Raw genomic sequence first — 22,809 nt, 5'->3', positions numbered from 1 at the left:
AATGAACATCTATTGATTAGAGACCTTCCAAACCTGTGCTAGCAGCAATAATTACTATTATTAATAAAAAAATCCTCCCCAGTGCATGTGTTTCAATTTATTAAATATGTTGATCTCTGCATATCTCTCCAAGATTATTTTGTAAGAAAAGTTTACTTTATAAGAGAATATCAATATGATATATGCAAACAGTAAGTTTACTAGGACTTCACAAAATATGAAGTTCATAGAGGCCTATTTTTCTGAGTTCTCTTATCTGCCTAAAGTCAGACATTTTAAGTAGATAATCCCACCTACCTTATCCAGAAATGAAAAACAATTGTCAATATCTTCTATTTTCTCTGCCTGTGAAAACTCATTCCCTAACCATTTTTCTTACTTTTAACCTAAAAATAAGAATCTTTTCTTTTTAAGAGTACAGTCCTTAAGTATTGTTTTTATTTTCAAACTTCTTATCTTTTCTCCTCAAATCCCAATCTTCTCTGAGCAATCTCATCCTTTCTTACCTGGAATCACCTACCCTATAAGAAAGACTGATGACTCAATAAATGAAGATTCACACAGAAAACTTAATGAATGCTAAAATGTAGGGGGAGGGAAGGAGAAGGGAAGGAATATTCCTTAAGAAAGGAACAGGTACAACCAAGGAGAAGTGAAATCAGAGAAAGGGATTGGTTGATGGTGTCAAATGCTGTAAGGGAAAGAGAAAGGAGATATAGTTTTTTCACTTGCATAAGGGAGTCATTTTGAACTCTGAAAGTTAGAGTCATTAGTGTGGAATGAGGATTTAAGTTTTCTATGTGATCATTTGTTTACTGAGTCACTAGTCTTTCTTATAAGGTAAACGATTTGGACTAAATAAGGATAAGATTCTGTGCAGAGGGATAGGCAACATATGTAGATGAAAAAGGAGAATATTATAATCTTTCTGTTGAAAAGAGATAGATTACTTTTTATGTTTGTAAGGGGGTATATAGGGGTCAGGTCCAATGCTGTGTGTTTCTACTGGAGGAAGTTTACACACATGTGTACGTATGTGTGTATGAGTGTATGGTGAGGTGTGTGTGGCAGGGAAGTTAGGTATCTGATGTCCCTGGCTTTTCCAAGAGGCTCTTCATCCCCTCCCCTGTCTTTGGAATGCATGTTATGCCCACCATTCTCCCAGTGGGAGCTGCTCCAAGGACATAACCTCAAGAGCATAAGGTGTTTTTGAGACCATCTGGACAGTACACATGATTGAGCCAAGTTAAGGCTCTACAAAGATGTTAAGATTTTCATGGACAGGTGTGAAGATCTACTTCTCTTGAAACCACCCAAGATAAGCCTCATATATAAGTTCCCCCTTGCTTATTAATCCTGCCACCTACCAATCTGGAGTGGTCTGTCTCTTTCTTGGGTCTCTCTCTGCTCTCCTTGTATGGAGGTCAGTTTCTGAACCAAGAGCATATAGAGCAGAGAGTGAATGACTCTATAAGGTATGAAGGTGGAAGGAAGCTTCTAGAGAATGATGCTTCAGCTGGTTTTTCAAGGATGAGGAGAAGATTTCCAGGTAAGATATTGGACAAACTCTGAGAACGATACTGAGGCATACAATCTATGTTTTGTTTCAGTAAATCTAAGTTATTTGGCATGTTGTTAATCAGGTAAAAGTTGAGTAGGTGAGCTTGAATAAGGAAGGCAGGATGAATTATGGAGCACGTTGTAGGCTGGGCTAAAAGATTTAATCATTTTAAAATTAGAACATTCTCTAACACCATACACAAAAATAAACTCAAAATGTATTAAAGACCTAAATGTAAGACCGGATACTATGAAACTCTTAGAGGAAAACATAGGCAGAACACTCTCTGACATAAATCACAGCAAGATCTTTTTTGATCCACCCCCTAGAGTAATGAAAATAAAAACAAAAATAAACAAATAGGACCTAATTAAACTTAAAACCTTTTGCACACCAAAGGAAACCATAAACAAAATGAATAGACGACACACAGAATGGGAGAATATATTTGCAAATGAAGTGACTGACAAGGGATTAATCTCTAAAATATATAAACAGCTCATGCAGCTCAATATAAAAAAAAAAACCCAATCAAAAAATGGACAGAAGATCTAAATAGACATTTCTCCAAAGAAGACATACAGATGTCCTAGAGGAACATGAAAAGATGCTCAACATCACTAATCATTAGAAAAATGCAAATCAAAACTACAATGAGGTACCACCTCACACCAGTCAGAATGGCCATCATCAAAAAATCTACAGATGATAAAAGCTGGAGAGGGTATGGAGAAAAGAGAACCTTCCTACACTGTTGGTGGGAATGTAAATTGGTACAGCCACTATGGAGAACAGTATGGAGATTCTTTAAGGAGCTTAAACTAGAACTACCATATGTCCAACAATCCCACTCCTGGGCATATATCTGGAGAAAACCATGATTCAAAAAGATACATGTACCCCAATGTTCATTGCAGCACTATTTACAATAGCCAGGACATGGAAGCAACCTAAATGTCCATCAACAGAGGAATGGATAAAGAAGATGTGGTACATATATACAATGGAATATTACTCAGCCATAGAAAGAACAAAATAATGTCATTTGCAGTGACATGGATGGACCTAGAGATTGTCACTGAGTGAAGTAAATCAGACAGAGAAAGACAAATATCACAGGATATCACTTATATGTGGAATCTATTGATAAAAAATTGTACAAATGGACTTATTTACAAAACAGAAATAGAGTCACAGATGTAAAAAAACAAACTTATGGTTACCAAGGGGGTAAAAGGGGAGAGGGATAAACTGGGGGATCAGAACTGACATATACACACTACTATATATAAAATAGATAACTAATAAGAACATACTGTATAGCACAGGGAACTCTACTGAATACTCTGTAATGACGTATATGGAAATAGCATCTAAAAAAGAGTGGATATATGTATAACTGATTCACTTTACCGTACAGTAGAAACTAACAACATTGTAAATTAACTGTACTCCAATAAAAATTAAAAAATAAAAAAATAAAATTACTTTTTTAGTGTTTCCTTATTTTCCAAAAGAGTACTCTAAGAAAAAGTGCAAGTTTAATGAGGCAGTGAGATCATTTAGGAGACCACTGTACAGTTGACCCTTGGAAAACATGGGTTTAAATTGTGTGGGTCCACTTATACACTGATTTTCTGCGACAAATAGTTACAGTACTACATAATCCGAGGTTGGTTGAATCCTTGGGTGTGGAACTGCAGATATGCAGGGCCAACTATGGGACTGAGCATCTATGAATTTTGGTATATGTGGGGGCTCCTGGAACCAATTGCCCCATGGATACAGAAAGACTACTATAGTTGTCATTTTAATAGAACATGAAAATGTTAACTAATAAAATAGTAAGGTGTATAGAGAAAGGAACTAACGAGTAGAATCAATAGAACTAATATACGGGATAGGTCTATATATATGAGAGATAGTAGAGAAAGGAAATCCAGGTTGCTTCTCAAAATTTGGCTTGAGCAATTAGGTAGAAGGTGGATAGATAAGGGAGTGTGGAGGGAATAATGATTATTTAATTTTATAGATTAGATTGAATACCTATAAGACAAACAATTTCAAATGGTCAAAAATAAGCAGAAATAATTTTACATTAAAAAAGTCTAATACACTCAACTCACAAAGCTTTACAGTGGATTGTCTATCAATTGTATTGATTGTATTCCTTCAATTTTCACTGTATTTCTTCAATTTTCTGTCATATTCCATAATTTATTTAGACTTAAAGGAATTGAAACTATCACTAGAGTGGATAAGTACTGCCATATTACCTGTTCTAAGAAAACAACTAAAAATATAATGCTCCATATTACTTTATCAGTTTTTTTTTTTTTTTTTGCGGTACGCGGGCCACTCACTGTTGTGGCCTCTCCCGTTGCAGAGCACAGGCTCCGGACGCGCAGGCTCAGTGGCCATGGCTTACGGGCCCAGCCGCTCCGCGGCATTTGGGATCTTCCTGGACCGGGGCACGAACCCGTGTCCCCTGCAACGACAGGTGGACTCTCAACCACTGCGCCACCAGGGAAGCCCTCTTTCTCAGTTATTTACGTGTGCATCCAGTCAAAAATTATATCGTCAATAGGTACTCACACATTCGGTACAACTAAATTTTAACATACTCCAATAATTAGAAAAGGTTCACTTATGATATTATTGTGGGAATTCAAGCTAAAGGAGGCATCAAATTACATCCATTTTTGCTAGTGGCTTGCTAGTGGCTGTCATACAATTATTACTGGGTTGCCCCCATCTATCACAGCATTATTTACGAGTTATGAGCAATGGGGAATGAATATTCTGAACTCAATAACTGAGCATTAGGCACACTAGCCTTTCAAAACAGGCTTTAAGACTGCATATTTAAGTGATAAAGAGAAAATATTATGTGGAAGTTCCTTTTGAGGATTCACATGTATTTTCTTCTTGCACACCTATAAATTCATCTGACACAAGTTCTTCCATTATTCATTTCTTCAATTATTAATTTCTCATCTACCTCAAAGAAGCAGGTTAAAAGTAAAATCATAATTTTATTTTGTCTTCATTTATGCTATATCTAATTGGGTGTGTAATACAGTCTTAGATAATAGTATATAATTTTATTATAATTAAATTTTATTTAACATTAGTGTGGGAAAAATGTTGACTCATTTATTTCTTTAGTTAGAAATAAACAATGCCATATTTCGGGCTCTTAAAACTAAGGCTCTATTCTCTAGAACACTAAAATGCATGAGTTAACCCTCATTAGTTAAAATGTGAACTACATTAAAAATCCATCTTCTTAATCAGGATGAAGCTGAGATAATTTAGTTTCTAAACCATTAAAATCTTCATGAACAATTTTCTGTGAAAGCATTTATTGCTGGTACAGTTGATTCATAGTTATACACTGGGTTCCACTAGCTTAGCTACCTGTTCTGATATTCGCTGTCATAAGCACAGGAAAATTTAGAAACAATCAGTGGTTTATACGTTGACTGTACAAAGTAGTATCTTGTGAAATTAAGTTATTTGAAAAATAATTTGCCTGGAGCTATTACAGTGATTGCAAAGATAAAAAGTTGGGTGCATGTTTAAGACATTTAAAAAATTTTTTAAAAGCCTAATTAAAATTAAAATGTTTAGAATATGAAGAGCCATAAGGTAATAAAGCTTTTTTTTTTGGCTGGAAAGATGTTAATTAATTTTATAATACTGTTTCTCTATAGAGATATGTGTAGGTGTTTGGCTGCTTAAAACAGGGTAAATACATTAATTATAATTCTCTAAATGTAATTTGGCATAAGCCAACTTTCAAACTCGGGGTTTACAATGAAGGAACAAAAGAGAGAAGAGAAATATGGTGAAAAGATTTAGAAAAGATTTAGAAAGATTTGTCTAGAGTTTACTTGATATTTTAAAAGTATTAAAGTATTAATTAAAAATATTAATATTAAAATATTACAATATTAAAAATATAAAAGTATTAAGTATTAAAAATATTACAAAATAAAAAACTGCTGGTGATCTTGAGTTTGTTATCTGATGACAAATTACAGACATTAAAAGTATCAGAGGAAACAAAGCTGCACATGTTAAAAAGGACCAGACAGATTTTATTCAGACTACTGCAGTATGGGAGAAAGACTTCAGGAACTGGGCTCAAGTCTGCTGAAACAAAAGGCAGGAGGCTTTTTCAATGCTGAGGTATGCTAAAGGAAAAATACCAAAGGACTTTAAAGGGGTGGCCAATGTGTCTAGGCCACCTGTGTTTGTTAACTGGCACTTATCAAAGTCAGGCTCCTACCCTCCAGCAGCGCCTAGGAGAGAGGACCTCTATCTTTCTTGATGATCAAATTTCAAAGGGTCCTTGAGAATGATATTCCTAGGTTGTAGAAGATGTATCTCAAAGGGACAGAAAAGTATTTACAGTTGCATGTTTTCTAAAGTAAATGCTCTAAGAAGAGATAGGTCAGGCATGTTTAGTCAGGTTTTGGCTGGAACAAACAATAAATTGTTTCAGCAGTGTTGAGCTTTCTCAGACAGGCATTTAAGGGGCAGCCCAAAAACCAGATCAAAAGGAGAGTAGTCACAGGTTTATTAATCACTTAGCTGAAATTTCCAAATCCAAAAATATGCCACAGATTCTAAAATCAGACCTGGATCCTGCCTCAAAAGGATTTGGTCTGTTAAGTTCCAAGAAGAAATATTAATACAGTTTTTTTGCGGAGGTGTGTATACTTATAGGTCAACTAGGATAGGTGCTAGATGGCCTGTACTCTCACTAATGGGAATATTGAAAAGGAAGCAGGGAATGAAAAGTATATTCTCACTTGTAGAGATAAAATTACAACCCCATGAGAAGTTCTGCTTACCTGACTGCAGCCTGAGTTTAGACTCCTTGGAGTCTCTGTGATCTCCAAGGTTTTAGAAAATAAGAATTATATATAAATCAATTATGTCTCTCACCCAAGGCTAATGAATATATTCACTGTGAGGAGATCTCTCGACAATAAAGAAAAACTGAATCTAAATCACAGAAAAGAGTTTAGGCACATAGAGAGAGTTTATGAAAATGTAAAAGCAAACAGCCAGACAATCCATGAGTCCATGCATCCTCTGATATTCCAAGACACTCACACACCAGCCATGCATCTATCTGTCTTCTGCTCTGAGAGCCATTCCTCAGAATCACAGATCCCTTCCACACTTTTACTGTCCTGATGTCCACAGCCAAATGACTAAGATTAATTCATGAGGGCCCCTCACTCACAGACATTTGTATCAATCAAGGACAAAAACAATACTGCATTTCAAGAGAATGGAATTTTTTGCAAATGAAGCTATGAGACCTGGACACTGTTTCTATACTTAGGAATGCTATTTATATGCTCTGTCGAATAGCAAACTTAAAAATATGGAAACAATTAAAATCTCAAAATGTTCCTTCACAGATGTCAACAGCAGTTCCACTTTGTTATAGCTATTGAAAATAAAGAATATTTTACTAACTTTACTTCTTGAAGGTTATATAAGTCCCTGGAATTATTTCATTTTATCCAAAAATATACAATTTCATTGGGAAAATAGAGAATTATTTATCCATTAATATAAGAGATGGCTGTGTTCTCAGTGTATGAGCTAGGGCTCTATAAAGTTCTTAAAAGAGGATGAGGAGAATGGAAATCAAAATGAAAAACAGGAAAAGAGACTAAAAAGAAAATTTATATGTTTGGTTTTAACTTTGGTAATTAAGACAGTTAATTTGAAAGATGCTTTTGCATATATGACAATTGCCAACTGCTTCAGCTGTGGATATACTAAAATAAACATTTGAACTTCAGTGAAATAGAAAAGACACATGATTAGGCTTCTTTACAATTATAAAACTGCAGTTCATTCTTCTCTACACTCCTAAAATACCGTGTAATACCTTGCATCACTACTTTCGATAAGAAGCCCAAAACAGAGAATTTTTTTTAAGTGGATTCCTAAGTGTATGTGCCTCTTTAAGCAGATAGAGATTTCCAGCCATGAACTCACCACTGAACTCATGGGTAGATGTAATCATTCACCAGAATTTTACAATTATCTTTTCCTTGCTAAAATCTATCAGTCAATCACATGTGTGCCTAAACAATAAACTATTTAGTTTCGCCTGTTTTTTTTTAAATACATAAAAATGATCTTAAGAAGAAATAAATTACTCCAGGACTTGCTTCTCTGATTCATAGGGAAGGCAAAGCTGGAATGAAAATAATTATTTAAGAAATTCATGTAAAACTATACTTATTTAGCTGAGCTTTCCTTTAACAATTTAAGTAATAAGAAACAGTTCCAGGCAAAAAACGGTGAAGAGTTTATGTTTAATGTCTCTGGATATATCATTCTAAAACATATATATCTCCATATACTGGGAGATTTTCTAATCTTTCTCTCACCAAAATTTACCCATTCTATGTGGTATTCTGTCACAGCTCTGTTACACAAGTAGAATTCATTTAAATATAAGTACTGTTATTTGAAATCACATATTATATCTCATTTAATAAAAGTTTTATTCGTTAGAATAGGAAAAGGTATGCTGTAGTAACAAATAAAAAATATAAGAGGCTTAAGACAACAAAATGTATATATTCTTGGTCATTCTCCATGTCCAAATGATTCTTTTAGCATACCTGCCCAGGAAAGCAGGTTGGCAGTGGTGAATGATGACACACTCAGCAGAGGGAAGAAAATGTGGTGAATTATACACTGGCTCTTAAAGTTTTCATTCAGAGGTGGCCTGCATAACTTCACTTTAAATCACAAATAATATAGTTGTGCATCACTTAAAAAACAAAAACCTCACAGAAGTGCAATCCTATATTGTACCTCTAAGAACAAGAAACATTTGGTAATAGATCTAATGATTAACTTCTCTGGAAAAAAGATTTTGAGAGAGTCATTACTAACATTTGTGAAACAGGGAAACCGAAGCTCAAAGAGATAAAAGTTAATTGACATAAAGTCATTAAACCAGTAATTCTAAGAATCAAATACTAATCTGTTTCCAAAGCCCTTTTCCCCTATTGTTAACATTTTTAATTGGATCTTAAAGGTACTTTATTAAACTAATCATAAATAGTTTATTATACTCTATCATCATTAGCAAGTTAATGGTGCTTTTCTTAAAAGGTTTTTATTTATATAATGTAATAAACATTACCAATTTGCCTAATCCAAGAACTACAGTATTACCAATTAAGCTGCATCTGTACACACCTCTCTAGTTTCTCATCCCCCTGCCTCTCCACCCCCAGAGGTAATCACTCTCTCAGATGCAAGACAAGGTCATCCTTATAAGCAGACCTTTTCAAGGACAGCAGTCTCAGGTCTCTTTTCTGCACACAGTATAACTAAATTGCGTTTAATCTGGATATATCACATTTTCCCTCGGGATCTGAAATTTATGTTATGAATAATGTTGGCAAATCATGAAGATATCTTAACCACATATTATCAAGAAGTCACATGTGGTAAAAAATACAGTGTGTACAGTGTGCTTAAAGATTTTTACACAGTGAAATGTTTTGAAATGTACAAAACAGGAAGAAGAGGGAAAAGAGCAAATCTGATAGATGAACCTGGGTAAGGTTGCCAGGTTACAGCCTAGCATCACTATTCAACTTTTTAGAATTACTAACTGGAATGACAGAAAGATACAAAGAGGCCCAAATCTATACAATGTAATATTTTTAAAGCCCTCAGTTGTATAACTTGGTAATGAGAAACTTAAGTCCCCAAATGTTATAGTCCTATTGTTTTCTAATATTAGGAAACAGGGCTGTGTATGTTTCTGTTTCATCCAAAATCATGTAAAAAATAAACCATGGATGTATTGAGACATACTGATGGTAAAACATGAGGACTTCATTAAACTGCGACCCTCCCAAGTATATAAAAGTCTTTCAAAACTTAATGTCATAGCATCTGCTATTTCCTTTGTGCTATTTTTCTTCCTTCTGTCATACATGCCTCTGCCTATCCTACTCCTATTCAAGACATGGGTATCAATGACACACAGTACTTCCTGACAACTGTAGGACTGTGATGCGACTTTGAGAGCAGAGGATCAATAAGTGAGACCAGTTATATAAGATTATTTTGTGAAAAGGATATCCCAGGAATGGCAGGGCTAAAATTTGAGAGGACATAAGCTTCAGCTATTCTACCAACAAGCTGAAGAGAAATTTACTCCCGCTATCTGGGACAGAGTTTCCTCATCTCTTACATAAAAAGAAAAACTTTAAAGGAATTCCTTAATAAGAGATTCTTGTACTAAACTTATTAGTCAAGTAAACCTAGGCGTTGTCCACATACCAGGTCCTCATCTGCTTCAGACATTCAAAAATTTAATATTCCCTGTGCTGTCCATGGTGCTGAAAAAAAAACCCAGGCTAAATATGTCCTGGAACTTGATTGTTTCAATATCATATTTATTGAGCTCATGACACACACCAGATAATTTACTATACCCCTTGGGATAAACAGAATAATAGCTCCCAAAAGATTCCCACATCTCAATTCTCAGAACCTATGAATACATTACACTACATGACAAGGGACAATTAATATTTCAAATAAAATTGTTAGCTCATCATCTGAACTTTAAGATAAAGAGATTATCCTGGATTATCCAGATTATTTAGGGTTCTTAAAAAATGGAAACCTAAAGCAGAATAATTTAGATTCAGAGGGAAATGTGATTATGGAAGAAGTGAGAGTGATGTGCTGTAAGAAGAACTCATCTGACTGTTACTAATTTTAAAGGTGGAGGAAAGACCATTAGCCAAGGAAAGTGGGCAGTTTCTAGAAGACAGAAAAGATAAGAAAATGTATTCTCCCTTATACCTCAGGAAAAAAACACAGCCTTGTCCACACCTTGATTTTAGGTCAGTGAGATTTGTATCATACAGAGCTATAAGAATGAAGTTGTGTTGTTTTATGACACATATTTTGTGGTGATTTGTTACAACAGCAATAGAAAACTAACACATCCTTTAAATATTTTACAGCATAGTTATGGACACAGACATGAAGACTCATAAAGCTATCAAAGTGGCATTCACAGAATATTATGAGAACACAGACTAGCTAACTAAATCATTCTGGAATTAGCCACATTAAATTGTTTTTTTAAAGAATAGTTCTAAGTTGAGTCTTGAATATCATTGGACGATATTCCTTCTAGTTTTCTTTTTCTGGGAATATATCTCACTTTGTATATTCAAAAGAACTCCCATGGAATTGATATTTAATAAATGATCTCTAACAAAGATCTTAGTTTGAATTTCAATCTTAGAAATTTAGAGAATAAACTGAAATTTTTTTCCAAGTTCACTATCATTGGGAAGGAAATCAGATGGCATCTCCTTTAAAATGTTCCTCATCTGATAATAGAAGGAAGCTTTAGGGGTTTTAAAATATGTGTGTGCATTCTGGTAATTTTTATATTATGAGAATGAAAATGCACTCTGGAATTTTTTTTCCTTTTTTCTACAATATGATCCCAATTCTTTTCTGTAACCAGGGAGGCTAAAAGTCCAGTTAAGATTACTTTTTTAAAGTAGACCCATCAGTTAGAAATATGAAGTAACTAGAGCCAAGAAGATGTTTATTGTGCTTTCTAGAATTTAAATTAGCTAAAGCGAGGCAGAAAGATAACAAAAGTTGAGCAAGTGTTGAGAGGCAGAGAGACAGAGAGAAGACAAGACAAAGAAACAGGAGAAAAAGATAAAAATTAGAAAGAAAGATGGAGTTGGGTGAAACATATTAAAAAATGAGAAGAATAAAGTGATAAGAGAAGCATCCACATATAAGTGAAGAAAGAGAAATAAGAAAGAATTAAAGGAAGTTCCTTTGTAAAAAAATGAAACTAATATAAATTGAGAAAAACTTGAAGGAGGTAGAGAAAATAAGAGAGGAGAAAATGGAAAAGGTATAGATTCCAAACGGTTACTGAGCTTCTTTTCTATGCCAGACACCACTAATAAATGCAGCTGAAAATTTCACAGGCTAAGTGGGCAGAAAATCATACAAAGAATTATAGTACACAGAAATAAGTATGTAGAAGGTATAGTGATTGTTCTAAGAAGTTGTCAGTTTAGTGTACAGTGTGTGATTGTGTGTGTGGGCTCTGTGTGTGTGTGTAAATGTTTTCAGATAAAGGAAACCTAAAGAAATATTGATTAATGATGATATAACAGTGTCTATCTTACTTTAATTTGAAAATAGTAATAATTATTATAATATACCAAAAATATGTTTTTATCATTTCCTATATGCTAGAAAGCATGCTAAACAATTGACATACATACCCTCAGTTAATCCTAATAGCAATCAAATCAGAGTTGCTATTATCCTTCTTTAACAGATGGAGATCTAAGTCATAGAGAGGTTATATAACTTACCAAAAATCATATAACTGATTTTGCCAGGATTTGAACAAGGTCTGATTCCAAAGCTCATGCTTTAACTATTGTGCCATAGATAATCTTTTATATCCACATACTACCAATGCTTTATCATCTATTAATCCTCTCATGTTCCCTTTTGCTTTGACTGTACATATGAATTTATATGTATCAGATTTAAATCTATCATAGTTCCTCATTCATTTTCCAAGTAGCTCAACGTATCTCATCCTATAAATCTTTCTTCCACTAACTACAATTGATACAGACTTTAGCACACTTCTAGGCAGGCAGCATAAATGCCATTCTTTTAACTTCAGCCTCTCACAATCTATATTCAGTACATTGATTTATACTTGTAATCCTTTTTGCTGATGTTTCATATGAACTAGGCAGTAACATTCATGAGGTCAAGAAATGTATCTTAGTCATATTTTCAACCCCCAAATTTAGCACAAAACTGGCATATGGTAAATGCTAATAAATATATATTGAATAAATGAACATATAATAGAAATTGATCAAAGCTTCCATCATTCTCCTAAGGTTCCATGGATTAGGGTCCATATTATTGTACTTTCATGAGTCCTGTAGCACTTTGTACTAAGGCTATAAAATACAGTGGTTAAGAGTATGGCAGCTTGAGCCAGGCTGCCTGAGCTAGGATCATGGCTCTTAGATGCAGGAGCTATGTGACATTAAGCAAGATAGCTCGATATCTTTAAAGCTTCAGTTTCTTCATCTGGAAAACAGGAATAATAATAGAATTTATCTCACGGGGTTTTACTGAAGATTAAATAGATTAAATAAGGTAATACATACTTTGCTGAACATTCCTTTCTTCTTGCTCTACTAGAAATCTGGGTCTTCCCAGAAGATGCTATTTTTCTGTAGGTCTCTCAGGGCCTCACAGGGGTGGTGGTTGTTTTATCATATCCTTATATCACTAGGACCTGAGGTGGGGCATGTGTTCTTGAAACTTACTCCTAGTTCCCTATTACTACTGCCACCTTATTAAAAAGAGAAGAAGAAAGAAAAAAAAAAAGAAAGGAAAAAAGAAACTATATATCTTCAAACTCCCTGCATTTCTTCTTCCTCCACTCTTTCTTAAAACCACTCCAAACTTTCGCCTTCAACATTGCACCAAACTATTCCTGTCAATGCCACAAATGAGCACCACATTGCTAATTTGATAATCAGTTTTCATACTTCATCTTACTTGATCAGACTTGACACAGCTGATCACTTTCTCCTTTAGATGCCTTCTTCCTTTGGCTTTTAGTAAACCACTCTCTTCTGGTTTTCTTCTCATAAACTGTCTCTCTATATAAATATCCTTCCTTATCTAAGATGATGGTTCTACCTCATCTCCCTGGACTGTGTGATCAATGTTTTTATGGCTCATATCTAGCCACATTTATTCCTTTGATGAGGTCAGTCATTCAGTCTCTCCTGATGGTTAGACCAAATATATTGATATCAAACTTTAAATGCTATCTTTTTCATCTTCTCTATATCCAACACACCAGCAAACTCTGTTGGTTATACCTTAAAAATGTATTCATAGTCAACCATTTTTACCACTTCTGTCATGAAAACCTGGTCTAAGATATCTTTATTTTCTGCCTGGAATATTGTTAATACATTTCTCACTGGTCACCTTGAACTTAACTGATGATTCTCAACATAAAGGTCAAAGCAATTTTGTTAAAACTTGTGTGAAATCATTTCACTCCTCTGCTTGAAACACTCCAGTAGCTTTCCTTCTCACTCAGAGAAAAAGACAATGTCCTTACAATTGCCCACAAGGCCTGTGCAATCTGCCTCCACCCATCCTACCTCTCTGATCTTATCTCTGTCCCCTCTCCCTCACTCTGCTCAACATTTCACCCACCATAGCTTGCTTGCAGTTGTGTTCCTCAAACACATTAGGCATGTCCCCATCTCAAGTCCCTTTCACTCAGTGTTCCCTCTGTTTTCAGTGCTCTTCTAGGAATCTACATAGATTTCTTATAATCCTCTTTGAAACTTTGCTCCAAGGGTACTTCTCAGTAAGTTCTTCCCATACTTTCCTATTGAAAATTGTATTCCCCTAAGTATCCCTTTTCCCTGCTTTATTTTTTGATATAATCCCTTTCACATACTAACATACTACATAATTTTCTTAGTGATTTGGATTATTTTCTGTCTCCCTCCAATGTAAAGCAAACCCCATAAAAATAAGGATTTTTTTTTGTCTATTTTGTTGTTTGCTATATACATAGAATAAGGCTTGACACCTACTGGCCACTTAAAAATATTTGTATAAAACTTTGTAAGCTTGTGTAACTGAAATGCAATGATACATAGATCATGTATATTATGTATAAATATACAATGTGAGTAGAGGAGAGTGTGTACTATATGTAAGCTATTTGGCACATAGAAATAACTCAATAAATATTAGCTATAATTGTCAGAAAATTTATGTGTACATAATAGACATTACATATGCTTACTGTAACTGAAGAATGAATGAATAAAAATAATCAGCATAATGTATTATTCATGTTACCTTAAAATGCTGTAGTTTTCCACCTATGGGGATACCATCAGAATTGCATTCTAGGTATCCAGCAGAGCAACAATGGCTAAATCCTGGATATAACCACATAAAATATTGATGACTGAGTTAGTATTGTCCTTTTCACACATTATCTAAGTCTAAGCCTAAACAGCTCTCATCAGTATTCCAACCATTCAATAAAGACACTTAATAAACTCAGAGTAGCTGAACAGTCATCACTTAGCAGTCTAATTGAGCAGCCCTGAGGGGCAGTATAGGATCCTACAGGAGTAGGGAAGATTAGTATCTCGAACAGAGCGACTGATGTCAGGAACAACTGCTGCAGTGTGATCCACCAGAATTTTGAACAAAATGCCCAGACAGCAGCTAATAATCAGAAAAAGACAGAAAACACACCTGAAGAGAGGATAGATTCAATTTGAGTTTTCTACAAAGACTTTTCTAAATGCTGCCCTATAATGGGATAAATATTGAGTTTCTAAAAAAAATTTATATATAATTTACCTAAACTCTGTTTTCCTGCAGAATGCTAAAAAGGATGCTGTGTGTAATACGTCCATAGCACAGGTAATTTATTGATTGCTTTGGTCCCTATGTTAATGTTGAGCAGTACCGTATAAATCAAACTCTCACTAAATATGTTTTTGAATTGCTGTTTGAACTCCAACTACTATCCTCAAAGCTTACCTACTTGCTACTATATTGTTAAAAAACACACTTCATCTCTCAATTCTATTTTTCTTTATACAAGGCTTACTTATTTAAATAACCACTAACTGGGTCATTCTGCCAGGTGCTGAGGGAAACAAAAGTAAATTAGACAGTCTCTGTCTCCAGGAATTTATAATCTAAACAAAAAAACAAACATTATAAGACATAATATAAAGGAGAAGGTGGATATTAATTTTTTCCAGCTTCATTGAGGTCTAACTGACAAACAAAAACTGTACATATTTGGGCTTCCCTGGTGGCACAGTGGTTGAGAGTCCGCCTGCCGATGCAGGGGACACGGGTTCGTGCCCCGGTCCGGTAAGATCCCACATGCCGTGGAGCGGCTGGGCCTGTGAGTCATGGCCGCTGAGCCTGCGCGTCTGGAGTCTGTGCTCCATAATGGGAGAGGCCACAACAGTGAGAGGCCCGCGTACCGCAAAAAAACAAAAACAAAAAACCCAAAAAACAAAAAAACAAACTGTACATATTTAAGGTGCACAGTATATGGCTTGATACTTTACACATTGTAAAATGATTGCCACGACCAGGTTAATTAACATATCCAACACCTCACATAGTTCCTTTTTTTTTTTTTTTTAGTGTGGTGAGAACACTTAAGATCTACTCTCTCAGCAAATTTCAATGCAGTATTATTAATTATAGTCACCATGTTGTACATTAGATCCCCAGAACTTATGCATCTTAAAACTAGATGTTTGTACCCTTTTACCAACCTCTCTGCACTTAATTCTGAATGAATATCGTTAGTAACAACATCAAAGAATAATGAATAATTTAGTATCAAGGAATAAGTAGAATTTGAGTAAAATCTTCAGGAAAGGTTAAGATTTTGATGTCATAATATAATAGCACAGCATGTAATTATTGCATGTCGAGCAGAGATAATGGGTTGGTTTCAGCTTTGCCACTCAATAGTGGGAGTAATATCACACTGGGAAAGCAACTTAACCCTTCTGTGCCTCTGTAGTTTCCTGATCTATATCTGAGGCATAATAGTAGTGCAATGGTATGTGATCATTATGACAATCACAAGGACCTCATGGAGTTCTTGTGAAGATTAAATAAAATAATCTATATGAAGGGCTTTGTTAATAAATGCTAAATGAATGTTAGTGCTTATTCTAAAGAGAGGCTGTTTACACATAAAATACATATCAATATGATTTACGATTTCAAGAAACTTGTTGAACATGTAGAAATGACGTCTGTGAAATTGTAGGAACACTTCTTAATAGTATATAAGAAAGCATTAGACACAATTCATTACAAAAACTGAGAACTACAAGCAATCAAGAAATAGCTTTTAAGAATCGGAGAAAAAGAGAGAGAGAGATGTTTCTTCTACTTCTGTTTCTCAGAGCTTATTTATTTACTTTTTGGACTCTAGCCCTCTGGCCTTCCAGGGTGGTACAGATAGGCTTTATGGGAGCCTATTAGTAGAGTACACAAAAGCTACTTCTAGGCCCAAGGTCAGAGCCTAGAAAAGTGAAAAAAACTTCTTGTTGCCAAAACAAGAAAAGACATATGCTTTTTCAAACCTTTGCTCTGAAACAAATCCATTTTGGGGCTCCAGGATCCACAAGATTACTCACCATTGGGAAAGAGGAAACAGGAAATTCAAGTGTGGATACAATCTAAAAGTGAGGACACAGCCAAGCTTTCATCTGGAGATGAAATTTAGAATGTTTAGGAAAGTCTTACTGGAGTAAGCATTGAAGGTGCTCTTTCTTGTCATACCATTCTAAATGTTCCATAATAATATAATCCAGACAGTTTATATAAATCTAATAGCTTATAAAGCTTCAAGAAAAAAAAAAAAAAACAAATACTCAGGATTTTAAATCAGCCTGTAGGGAAAACAACAAAGTTACTCTTAAAACTTGAATTTAACCTCTCAGAATAAAAATACACTCTGTAAAATGGAATAAGTGAAAGGGGTAGACAAGGAAAGATGTCCATATTATATTAAGATTAAAATTTGCATAAAATATATGCTATGTGTGGTTTTATTTTTGTCTAAAATGTGTGTTATCTATTATGTATGAGTGTGTACATGTATATTGCTCTATATCTCTTGATGTGTGCTGCCTTAAGAAATCATATTTAAATGAAGGATTGAGAAGTTTCAGAGACAATAAGCTTCATTGAAAATTACTTAGGTATAGTCTCCAATAATCACCTTTAATTTAATTATAACTGAAACAGACTCAAAAGAAACTACTGCATTGTACTATGTTCAGAGAAGTATAATGTTAACAAGAGGAAGATGACCTGCACTAAGCTTTGAAATAACAAACTCAAAAAATAAGAAATTTTACAAACATTTCCAGCATGATCCTGGGGAGACCATGAGTGTCCCACGAATAAAGTATTGCAGTCCATGAGGCAAGGATAGTGCTATAAGAGTGCCCTATGTGACAGTCCGTCATAGTCTGGACACATGAACCATTAAGATCATTTAACTCTTCTCACAGAGCTGTTAAGTTTACATAACCATTTCTTCTTAAGGTATCTAAAGGGGGGAAAAATCTTTCTTGGAAACACAAGTGTTTCAGCTCATTGGGCAGTTATATTTTCCTTATAATGCTTTTCATAGCATTGTAATTTGCATGACTCTCTCTTTTAAGTTTAATTAGTATTAACCCAGTGGCATTCTACTTTATGACCTCTGGATGCACTTGCTAAAAATGAAGTTTCCAGGTTTTAATGTCAGACCTCAGAAGATTTGAGTCTCAGACCTTATAACATGGCTACCCCCTTAATTGATTGACATGTCTGTCTCATCACTGACCTTCCATGGATTAATAGATTACCTAACAAGCATGAAAATACACCTGGAAATGTTCCTCAAACTTCACTTATAGTTTCATTTGAATCAGTAAACTCTCCAAGGAAAGAATACAGTCATTAATACTTTTAAGAATAAAATATAACGTAACAAAGTTAAATCTTCAAGGTGTTTAGTAAATTTGGAGAGATATAAAGAAAGAACGTACATATAGTGCACAAGAGCACAACGTACTCATTGTGCTTTGTACATAAATTTATAAAAAGAAGCATAATATTTATAAATAATTAGAAGTAATAATAGCAATAAAGATAAAAAGCAATTTTAGTGAACCTTGATCATATGTCAGGTACTGTGTGAAACTGCATAAAACTGAGTTTCAGAGTGTTATCATTAATAAGGAAACTGAGCCTAAGGAAGTTTTGTGACTTTCTGAGCTTATATACAGGATCCCTTCAGAAAGTTGTTCTGGTTGTGCGCTATATAAGGGTTCCATTCACATCATAGATATATGCTAGTTTACATAATAGCTCAAGGGCAAGAGGAAAGATTTTTGCCTTCCAGGCTGAATGCTTGAGCAGCCAGGGAGAACCCTTTCTTTAAAAAAACTGAAATTGGCTTTCATGATCTGCACACACAAGGGAATCTCTCTGTCTCTCTAACACACACATACACACACACTCATTGGCACACATGCCCTTTTAAAACTCCTCTAATACTCTAACGCTCTGGTTCCAAGTTAGTTATAATGTTACGATACATTGTTTTTTGTTTTTTCTCTTAAATAAATACTTCTCCTATCTGCTTATGGAAGTAATATCTACTCAATATGGCAATTTGAAAATGCAGAGAAAATAATAAAAAATGAAAATAAAACATACCCCTTAACTATATAACATTTTCCTTTCTTCCTCCCTTTGCCTCCCATTTATCAATCATTCATGAACTCAAAATCAAAACAAAATAAACAAAAACACAAACCCTGTGGGCAACTTGGTTTCTTTACCTCACTGTAAATAATATGGTAGAACAAGGAATATGATTTTTATGTCTTTTATCCCACACAGCATACAATTTAGCAGATAGCCTGGCTTCCTCGGCTTCCCATGGTACCTCCTTTTCAGGCTCCCACACTCAGTGTGGGATCAGGCCACATGTTCCCACTCCAATAAAGTTGTCAGGATTGATAATGCATTAAACTATAAACTAAAATATCAGTCCTAATGCTCTCTTATTGGGAAGAGGGTAGCTACTATCAACTACAAATCAATTATGTTTTCCAATATTCTATCGGTTAGCTAAATTCTGACTTTTAAAATGTAATATCATACTATCAATCTCATGTTATTAATGCGTGCTTAAATATGTAGTCATCAGACAAATGAAATGCTCATTAAGGAATAGACCATCTGCAAATTTTATTACTGAACCTAAAACCTTACCCTAGCAATTTGAATGAGAAATATCAAAAGACTCAAAATTTAGCCCCAAGTTCCCAAGTAAAAAAATTAGTTGTAAAATATTGAAAATAACAATTATGCAATATACTTTTCTTAGAAGCAGATTCACACATTTGGGTAATACTAGAATATTTCATGTCAGGTTAAAATTTTTATTGAATAAACAGTATTTTTCCCTTCCAACTGCCTTATGCCTAAGCAAGGAAATGCATGGAAAAACACAGGAAACTGTTTTTAATTGCAAGTCCAGGAGAATTCTATGTTTTAACATAACAGTGACCTGAACTGTTATACTAATAGCCTTAGGGTAGTTTCAATTTTTTCTCCTTCATTTTCCTCTATCCGAAGCTTCTAACTATGTATGGAAATCAGTTGTCAACTATCAAAAGGGCTAATCCAACCAGTGGATTACCTATGGCAAAACTGCTTTTATTTTTCCTCATATTTCTATCATGATTATGATTCTCACCATTGTCTTCTTTCAATCTAACCCACACCTACATCCCCAAGCATTTGGATAAAAAAATTGTTTCAAGAAATTCGTATCACGTATTCCAGTTAAGTGTTATTTTGTGTTTTAGCCATGATTGCTTACTCCTGATTTAATTCCTGCATAATGTGGGCTCAACTTTTATATGGATTTAAAAAAAATAGTAACTATGAAAACCATTTTCATGAACAATAGAATAAAAGTGATGTCAGAGTCCCTAACTGAAGGAGACCAGAGAGAAGTAAAGACCTGAGGGCAACCTAGGGGAATGTGTTATTACCTCTGGGGGCATACTCATTGGAAGATGCAAGTATGGAAGGAATGATGAAAAGCATATAAAGTTAAGAAATCTCTATAAAAACTACAGAAAATTTTTGTTTCTTTGCCACAGTTCCAGTCCCTTCAGTCTTCCTAAGTACTGAGCAACCTATCTCCAGGAGAGAACTGAAAAGGCTTTCTAACTGTGGCTGGAAGGAGGTCTTCCATGAGCGCAGTGAGGGGGCAGCCTCACTATAAAATGTAACTTGGCAGTTGGGAAGTTGCACTGTGCTTCAGAAAGTAACTACTTGATGGCCAACAGTGACCTGATAATCTTATTTTGGTGGCTATCTATACAAACACATTTAGAGAGACCAAGAGCTGCAATGAGCTTATTAAAGAAACTAATTTATAGCATTACCAGTTAAACCAGGAGTGATTTCCTCTGATAACCTAAATTGCATTGCTAAAAAGTACAGGGTTTGTGAAAGTCTAATGTGAGCAATGACAGTGAATCCTTCCCTCTCAGTGTGAACACTAAATATGAATACAAATAGAATGCCTTATGGCATAAAGAAATACCAACACACTGTTTTGTCATCTATTCTTGGGGCATGATTTAAAAGGCATTCTTTTAATTTAAAGTCATGCTCTTTTAAGTTCCACTGATTTTTATTTTTGCTTCAAAGTAGCAGTTACATTATTTATTTCTTACTGCACTTTTAAATTTGTTGTTAGACTGGAGATTCACAATCTACATAAATGGCAATGACATGAACATTAAATTCAGATGCACTTGAAGTAAACATTGTGCTAATTAGCAGAACTTTTCAAGGGTTTAGGCTGTTGACTTTATGAAGTAGCTGCTATTGTAAATTATTCTGCAAATCCCCAAAGAGGCATGATATCCTAACTATGGAGGACTGAGAATGTCTTAATATGTACACAATTTGAACACTGTTTGAGAAACAGTCAAATTAATCCATCTATCTTCAGATCATTCAGTTTAGCCAAGCAAAGCACACACACACAAAATTCACAATCTTTGTTGCCTCTAAGAGCAACTAGGGAACATGGCAACAAGGGTGAGGAGATGATTGCTCGCCTGTGTACCCTGAATGCTGAACAAATGTCGAGTAAAAATAATAAAAAGTAATAAATAAATAAATTAATAATAATGAAAGAACAAAGTCATTTTTCTTGAATAGCCAACTTCTAGGGTGGGAAAATTTATCCATTTTTCTTCTCTTAAAGTATTACATATATACTTTCATTATGTAGTATATGTATAATACATACATATACTCCACACTTTCATTATGTAGTACTCAAAGACAGATTCCTCCAATATTGAAATATCTAAGACAGGCACATTTGGGCCACTGCAGATATAACATGTTAAATGGTCCCTACAGAGCTTGATGACGAATGTATCTTTCTCAACTGACTGACTGACTATTAAGAAATGACTTGGAAAATCTAATGTCAAGTTTTTTACATTTTTTTCACTCTTTCTAAATAAAATAGTGGGGGATGAAATAACGCAATCCCCAATTAAAGTGCTAACACTAAAATCACTTATGGCCTCTACTTTTGACCCCTTCAGAGATTTTTTTCTCATAGGAAATTTTGGTATTTTTTACATTGCTAAGCTTTATCTAAGGCTACTGTTTGTCATTTGTGTTTGTTCAACGATTAGCAAATAGAATTGAATTTTTTAAATAATAATTAAGCATTTGTTTAGTGGGTATAAGTAAATGTTCATTTAGAGGCCTAGCACTGGATTTTCTACCATACTGCAATCCTTATTAAAAAACAAAGTGCATTGAATGCTACTTTTGTAAGTTAATTTTAATTAAGGAAAATTATTGTACAGAGTCACCAACCTTTAAAAATGAACTACAAATTAGCATTACTCATTTCTATGGTGTTTTTCACATTCCACTGAAATTCTGGCTAACTCTAAAGGTCAAAGTAAAAGCATCCTTACCATCATCATATTGGCCCAAGCAGACTGTGAAGAGACAGCAAAAGGTAATCCCTGAAGCTAACCATTTCCAGAGATAAAACTGTTGGAACATCTTCAGTCAAATTCCACTCAAGGCTGATCTGAAATAACAAGAGGAAAAAAGGAACATTTGACGAGTTCATTAATCTGTTATAGGTAAACACAACTGTCACAGCATAGAAAAGCCTTAATGACTTCATAGTTAATTACCTGTGCCACACTATCCTTTAACAAAGTAACATACTTGTTTAATGTGCTGGAACTTATCTACATGAATTTGCAGACAAGTCTCTAAGGAAAGACATCTTTCCTGTTATTTACTTTGTAAGCAAGTAAGTTGAGAACTTAACATACTAATGACACCAGAACCACATCTTTAAAATTGAGACCCTGTGAGTGAATCAAATGCCAATCAGTTTAACTCACTAAATTTATCTTATGTATAGAATAGTTCAATTATAAAGAGTAAGCTTTCGCAACAATTTAAGATGTTAAACCAGTTGT

The 22,809-nt window shown here is 34.4% G+C and overlaps 1 protein-coding gene across 1 annotated transcript in view; it reads right to left on the bottom strand.

Moving 5' to 3' along the window:
• PCDH15 (protocadherin related 15) overlaps positions 1 to 22,389 on the bottom strand; it is a 711,784-nt gene extending 689,395 nt beyond the window's left edge. Inside the window, exon 1 of the mRNA XM_049696610.1 lies at positions 22,288 to 22,389. Coding sequence (XP_049552567.1) covers positions 22,288 to 22,378 — 91 coding nt within the window. The 5' untranslated portion in view covers positions 22,379 to 22,389. The remainder of the gene's footprint in view (positions 1 to 22,287) is intronic.
• Between the last annotated feature and the right edge of the window lie 420 nt (positions 22,390 to 22,809).

This window comes from Orcinus orca, chromosome 14 (genome assembly GCF_937001465.1).
Source record: "Orcinus orca chromosome 14, mOrcOrc1.1, whole genome shotgun sequence".
Taxonomy (NCBI): domain Eukaryota; kingdom Metazoa; phylum Chordata; class Mammalia; order Artiodactyla; family Delphinidae; genus Orcinus; species Orcinus orca.
This window is presented reverse-complemented; position numbering and strand designations above follow the sequence as displayed.